General features: G+C 52.8%; 1 protein-coding gene across 1 annotated transcript; it reads right to left on the bottom strand.

Annotated features, from left to right (window-relative positions):
- Positions 1–397: 397 nt before the first annotated feature.
- On the bottom strand, positions 398–1231 carry TSSK6 (testis specific serine kinase 6; the record flags this gene model as incomplete). Its single annotated transcript, XM_084288641.1, has 1 exon — positions 398–1231. One exon carries the CDS (start codon positions 1229–1231, stop codon positions 398–400), a length of 834 nt encoding a protein of 277 aa, XP_084144767.1.
- Between the last annotated feature and the right edge of the window lie 6201 nt (positions 1232–7432).

Genomic DNA, 7432 nt, shown 5'->3' with positions numbered 1-7432 from the left:
GTCTCTGCAGTAGTGATTTACAGGACCACCGCTTCTCCCCCACCTCATCTCAACCCATTTTGGTGGCAAACAAGGCTGGCTCGCTGGGGGAGCTCAGACCTGGCCCCCGGAGGTGCTCTGGGGTGAGCATCCTGAGGGTTTGCTCTTAGCCCTTGCTCACTACAGTCAGCGTGGCTTGAAGCCTGACGTGCAGTGGGCTCATTTGTCCCCCTTGTGAAGGGGCACAGCCGCCTTCTTGACACCACCACCACCACCTGAACCACCAGGCGGCCTCACCAACGCGTGGAGCTCACTCCCGCCCACAGCCCGCAGCTGGAAACGATCAATTAACACCTATTTTTTTCCTCTACAGCATTGATTGCGCCAAGGTGTGAGCGCCCTCCCCGGCTCTCCTCCCTCAGATGTCCCCCTTCAGCCAGCTGTTCTTGGCCACCTGCCCCACGCCGGGCCGCGCGGCCGGGCTGAAGCGCAGCAGCTGGGCGATGAGGGCTCGGCAGGGCTCCGGCAGCGGGGGCAGCCCCTCCGGGTACAGCACCCCCTTCTTCTGCTGCTGGGGCATGCTGCGGATGCGCGTGTCGTTGAAGGGCATGTAGCCGGTCACCATCACGAAGAGCATCACCCCCAGGCTCCACACGTCGTACTTCTTGGCGTCGTAGGGGATGCCCAGCAGCACCTCGGGGGACGCGTAGGCTGCCGACCCGCAGAAGGTGGTGCTCAGGTCCGGGGAGGTGCCGGCCTCCTTGCTGAATCCGAAATCGGTCAGCTTGGCCCGGCGGCCGTCGGCGGCCAGCAGCACGTTCTCGCACTTGAGGTCCCGGTGCACCAGGTTGCGGTCGTGCAGGTAGCGCACGGCCCCCACCACCTGGGCGAAGATGTCGCGGGCCTCGGGGACGCAGGGCAGCTTCCCCCGCTGCTGCACCAGCTCCAGCAGGTCGGTGGCCGCCGCCTCCATCACGATGTAGAGCTTGCCGTTGCACACCTCGATCAGCTCGAAGATGCGCACGATGTTGGGGTGCCGGATCCGGCGCAGGATGGAGAGCTCCCGCGGCAGAAACTTGTAGACGAAGGCCGGGGGGGCTCGGCGCCGGTCCACCACCTTGACGGCCAAGGGGACCTTGTACTTGCTGGAGGTGACCTCTTTCACCTTGGAGAAGCTGCCCTCGCCCAGGGTCTGGCCCAGCTTGTAGCCCAGCGCGCAGAGCAGCCTCTCGCCCGCGTCGGTTTTCGGCATGTCGAGCGATCCCGGCGGGCCTCACCACAGCGGGCCTTCTGCTCCAGGGCTCGGGAACTTCAACGCATGGTGCGTGGCACTCGGCGGCCTTCACTCTCCCCCCATGGCCCCACAGCTGCCACCGCGGGCCTCAGGGCTCACCCGGGCATTGTGATGGGGCAGAGCCTTTGTGAGACGGGGGGTGTCCCCTGCTGCCCACCACGGCTGTCCTGGGCACGTCTGTGCACACACGGGGAGAACTCTCGCTGCCAAATACGTATTATTTTATATATTTATTTACATAGGTGTTTTTTAAACCATTTTTCTCCTCTTCATTTGCGTTTTCAAGAGAATTAGCCGACGATGAGCTGCAACGTTGCCTTTCTGGCTAGAAAAAGGAGCCCAGGACCACAAAACATCCGCGGTCCCGGACGCTGTTTTTAAGTTTTGAATATATATTTTGCTTAAATGGGTTCTAACGAGGGGTGAGACTCAACCCAAGGCTGAGAAAAGGCCTCTCGTGAGCCCAGCTTGTCAGCCTTGCGAGGTCACTTCAAATGAAAGCAGTGGAGCTATGCACACACAGCTCCACGCGTGCTGTGGGGCTGTTTTGCCCTGGCTCCCAGGGGCAGTGATCACGATGCCGAGTGTTATCTGCTGAATATATAACCGAATGAATGAAACTGGATATTTTTATAAGGGAAAATGCTTACACCGGGCCCTCCTTCCCTTCTTACTACCAGAACATCTCAGGAAAATTCAGCTGCCCGTGATCTGCTGGCCAGGAGGACGTGTGTGTAGCTACAGGGGTTTGGCTGATGCTTGGTGTGGCTCCTGAAACAGGAGATGGAGTTCAAGCCATGTGCATGTCCCCAAAGCTTGTAGATCAAATCCTTGTTTACGGGAAACCTCTTTGAAGCCCCCTGTAATAACAGGAGACGTTGTCTAAAGCGGGGTGGGAAAACTGAAGAGGCAACGAGTGATGCTGAAAGGGGAAGGGGTAATTTTGTGGCCGAGCTTGGCTGAGGGAGACAAACGCAGGCTCAGAAATGGTTCAAGGAGTCCTCCCCTAACAGGGGGACGGGAGAGCGAGCCCAGGTGGGCACGGGGAAGCAGCAAGTACTGCAGCAAATACTGCAGCAAACGCTCCCCCTCCTGTACGCTGCGGGCTAAGCCGAGAGGAGCTGGGCTGGTTTGCAGCCATGCAGGCGTTGCTGCCCGTCCCTCTGCTCAGCCGGCTCCGCAGCTCGCAGCACGGCAGGGGACTTTTGGGAAGGAGCTCCAGGGAAAGGCAGCCACAGGAACGAAGGAGGGGTTTCGTGTCTGCAGGATGCTGCCGGGCAGAGGAGGAGGAAAGATATCTGGGCTCCTTGTGCTGTGCCGTGCGTAGGTTGCTGGGAAGTGGATTTTTGCCTTGTCAGCTGTTGGCTCAACGTTTATTGGTAGAAAAATATAAAAATCTCTTTTCCTTCCAATCCCTCCACAGCAGGTCCTGCTGCCCGTGGTACCCGGGTCACACCGGTGTGTTTCAGACGGGTGCCTGAGAAGGAAGCTGAGCCCCGGGGCTTTCAGATGCTTATTTTCAGGAAGATTTCCGAGTTAACCTCGTGTGGGGCCCGAGCGCTCTGCAGGTACGCAGCGTGGAGCACCTCGCCTCGGAGGGCTCCAAATTCCGCCCCCAAAATGTTCCCACTCCTCGCAGGTCCAGGCCTGTGACCTGACCCGGCTGGGTACGGGCTGCAGGGCGTCCCGCTGGCAGGTTGGGTTGTTTTTTTTTTGCAGGTACCTTGGAGCTGCCTTACAACCTGTGTCTTAGCACCAGAGGGAGCAAACAAAGGTGAGGCTGTCTTGTCCCAGCTGGGACGTAAGCAGTAAAGAACATTTTTCTGTTGGCAGGTGCTTTCACTTCGCTACTGATGTTATTTGCCCCTCGCTTGCCAAGCTCTATTTAGTGACCTATTTAAAGGTAATCAAGGCCTGGCCTGTTTGGTGTCTGGGCAGTAGGAAAAATGGGACAGATCCCATGAAAAGCGTGCTGGACACAAGCTGCCTTGGGAGCTGGAGTGCTGCTGCTGCCCTCAATCCTTCCCTGCAAAATCAAACTGCCTGCGGGGTTATTTTAGGCGCTGCTATTAAGCCGACCTGGAAAATCGAAGGCACAGAAGCAAAAAGCAGCAAAGTGCAAAGCCTCACCTCCGAGTGCTTTGTGAAAGCTGTGCGTGTACAGCTGCAGCCTGGATTTGCCATGGTCTCACAGCTCCTCACCAGCAGCCTTGGCGAGGGAGAAAGCAACGCTGCAGGTAGAGTGCTGTGCATGGTAATGCACTGCTTGTTCTTGCTTTCCTCTTGTTTTGGGATTTGGTGTTTGCTTAAAATGCTCTGGCTATGATTCCCCACAGCTGTTTGCCATCAGATCTTGCCCATATTGTGCTCAAACACAGGAAGTCTGTGAGGCTGGTTGCAAGGACTGATAAGGGGTTCCCTAAAAATTCAGCAGAAGGAGATAAATGCCGAACAGAAAACCCTATGGGCATTCATTTGGTTAACCAAGGTTGTTCAGACACCAAAGGGAAGTCAGGGTGGTGGTGCCACTTACACAGCACCGCGTGGGTATCTGACGTGAAGCTGCACTCTCAGGGCCTACCTTTGCCACCATCGTTGTCTCCTAGCATGGTTATTTTGTCCCCCGATAGGATTAAAGCACCGCTATAATTATTTTGTGTGCTGCTTCAAATGTGCATCTCAGAATGCATCTCACAGCAAAATAATGCGTTACGGTGGGGAGAGTAGCTGAGCAAAATCATGCCTGCTAAGTAAGCTAATAAAGAGCATTAATAAGTCTGGATGTAATCAGAGCCGTGTGGGATGTGAGGCTGGAAGTGACGAGCCCCAGAGCTGCTGGATGCAGCTGAACACAGCAAGTCCCCCTTGGGCAGGGGTTGGGAATGACGTTGGAGCTGTGTGGCGATGGGGTCAGGAGGGAAGTTTGGAAATGAGCAGCTTTTCTCGCTGCATGGAGTTAAAGCCACGTACAATTAAGTTAGAAAAGCAGGCAAGTGTGTTGTGGTTTGACTGTCCCAAATGAATGCCACTTAAATTTCTTCCTCACGCTGATTTACTTACCTGTCTGTGTGGAACCTCATCAGAGAGCATTATGTATTCAGGAAGAGGATGAGTTGTCTGGCACGCCGTAATTAATTTTTGTCCAATTAAGGACTGCAGAACCTGGCCTGTAATTAGGCCGTGCCGGTCTGTGGTACCCACACTTGGAAAGTTGCTGGTGAAGGGCCATGGCTATGGAGCTGTGTTGCAGTGGTGTGGGAGCTGTCGGAGGCTGCTTTCAGGAGCTGCTCTGGACTCGCATCCTCAAACGCTCCCTGAAGGTGCCTGGAGAGTCAGCCCTGGAGATGGGGCTGGTCTCAGGAGCAGCAGAGTATGTCCTTGTGCAGGAGACTTGCGTTGTATTGGCTGCTTTGTTTCCTGGAAGGCTGAGCTGCTGGCTTGCTTGTGGCTTTCCCGAAAAAGATTCCTGAAACAAATGGATGGAAAGCAGGAACGAGGCGTTCTCCTCGCTTCCCAGGCAGAGCTGGGGCGGAGGGACGATGGCAATGCCGTCCCCGTGCCCTGCTGACCTGACCAGACGGGTGGTGGGTGCCTGGGAGCCGTGAAGTCCATATGCACAATGCCCTCTTGGGGGCAGGTGTTCATCAGAAATAGACCTTTATGGATTGCTGTGCTGCTGGTCTCATCCTCTGCTGCTTTCATTTTTTCGAGGAGCTAACACAGGCAGGCTAAATCGTGGATCTTCCTGCTGAATGCTGCCCTTGCTAAGAGACAGGTTAGAGTTTTGCCCTTGGATTTTTAACTTAATTATTATTTTAGTATATCTTCTCACTCTGCTTCCGATCCGAACTCGAAATCTAAAATAATTCGAGGAGGGTGAGGAGCTCCCGAGTGAAGATGGCAGTCTGCCCTCAGAAATGAAACCCGCCTTCTTCAAACGCTTTCAGATGACTCGGCCCCAGCAAGAAACAAATTGTTTTAACAATAGATTTAATTAGCTGGTGTTTGTATTCCTGCACAGCACGCCGGCGTCCCAGCGCACCTGCTGGTGGACCTGTCTCCAAGCCCTGACGTGCTCTGTGAAGGAGCGTGAGGAATGACTGAAGCGTTAAATAAGGACATCAGTAAGTGTGGCGGCTCCCCGCAGGCTGCTGGGAGCAGCTGGGGGAGGAAGGCAGTGCCATCCTTTGTGAGATGGCAAAAAGGAATTAAACAGGACTAAAATGCAACTTCCAGCAAATACTGGGGAGGATCCTGAGCAGTGTGGCTTGTGGTGTCCCTCCGTTGCCATTAATGGTCTGAAAGTAGGACACTTAAGACCAAAAGCTTTGCACCTCCTTCAGTAGCCACTCTGATTTGCTGAAACAGCTAAAGAAGCTAAAAACACCTTTTGTTCTAATACCGACCTACCATTGCCATCATTCCTTATGTTTATAGGATTACGAAAGACCCTCTATTTTAAGAAATGCATGATATGCCAAATCTGTGATATTCGGGCCAGTTTTTCCTGGACATATATGTATGTTTGGGGGGTGGGTTTTTTAGTTCCGGTGTCTGTATGGTTTGTTTTTTCTTTTTAAACACGCTCAGCTAAAAGCCCGTTTGTGGAAATGTTTCATCTTTTCAGGATGTGCTGTATGGAAGAAGAGCCCGTAGCCTAGAAGCTGGCTTCTCTGGAAAGCCAGTCTGTAAGACTGATGCTAAGGGTTTCCATGTCTTTTCTGTCCTTTTTTTTTTTTTTTTTTTTTTTTTTCCCCTCCCCTAGATATGGTTTACTTCACATTAGAAATTAGTTTCTTGTGCCCTACTTCCCTCTTCCCGCGTCCTTCCCTCCCTGAGGATTACGCTGCCCCAAACCCAACCCAGTTACAGGGCAGTGGCCTTCGGACGTCAGCCGGCTACGGCAGGCAGCGTGTGGTCATGGTGATCGTTTTGGAAGACAGAGCACAGGCAAATAAATCATGGTGTGAGGAGCACCCAGCTACATGTAATCTCGAAATGCTAGGATAGATGTCCTTCTGGTTCCCTTCACTGCGTACCCTTTCATTAAGCTGGGAGGGGGAGAGAAATTGCTGTTTTTCTGAGTATACCTTGCCTTGTTGCCTCTCGGCATCTGAAGACTTCTTCCTTTCAGTGGTCAACTCCTGGCCTCTCCTATTCCTGTTCTGCTTTCCAAGCAAACACAAGGTAGGCAGCATCTTAGTGCTGCGCTCAGTTCTGCTGTTCTCCCTTGCATTCAGCCTGTACATGTATAAAGGAATTGGCTGTTTCTGTTTTGGTGTTTGGTGGCTCTGTTTCAAAGGGCAGCTTGTCTGATTGCTGCTAATTGGACATTGCTTTCAGTTTGTTGTAAGTTTGGCAAGATTTAACTGCGTGGCTCAAGCTGTTCTGTGCCAAGCAGGACTACAGCTGAATATTTTTAGGAAAGGATCAGTATTTTAGGAAAGTATTATTTCTGTGGGCGAGGGAAGAGGAGCAAAGCCTATTATTTGGGAAGCTGCAGTATCTCTACAGGGCAAAGCCTCAGCCTCTGGAGAAATCAGAGCTTCTGGTAGGGGTATGGCTTGCTGAAAATCTGCTCAGTTTTGGCCAAATTTGGCCCAGCTGCTGCCCTGGAGGAAGCAGCTCAGGAGGCAGCCTGGGCAGCAGAACCTCCTCGTGTAGCAATGACACTAGGATGGTAATATCTCTTGTATCCTATGTGTCTTTCTCGGAGCCGTTCCAGCATCCTGAATTCATGCAGGGGCACAGGAGGAGAGTAATGAGGCAAGGCTTGTCAGTAACCGTCACATGCAGAAATAAATAACTCCAAGCAATACAACTGTGTTCAGTCTGGGTCTGCTTGTGCTGGCCATACCTTGCATTTACATGGTGTCACAGGAAACTATTTTTAAACCTTAAAATGTAAATTAACACTTGGTCCTGCAGGCTAAATCTGTTACAAACGATAACATTGCCACAGCAGTCTGTTTTGTAGCACCTCACGAAAGGCAGCTGATTGGAGTGATTTGTTTTCATTCTTAGGGGGAAAAAAATGCCTTCAAGCCTTTGTGACTTCCACAGGAAAAACAACCAAAGTGGTAGGCACATGGTACCTGCAGTCACGGGGACAACTGAAGAGCTCTCTTCACTTCCCAGGTAGGTTTTTGCTACAGGATG

This window comes from Netta rufina (genome assembly GCF_964035555.1).
Source record: "Netta rufina genome assembly, chromosome: 6".
NCBI classification, from domain to species: Eukaryota; Metazoa; Chordata; class Aves; order Anseriformes; family Anatidae; genus Netta; species Netta rufina.
The sequence above is the reverse complement of the archived record's forward strand: the minus strand, read 5'-3'. Positions and strand labels throughout refer to the sequence as shown.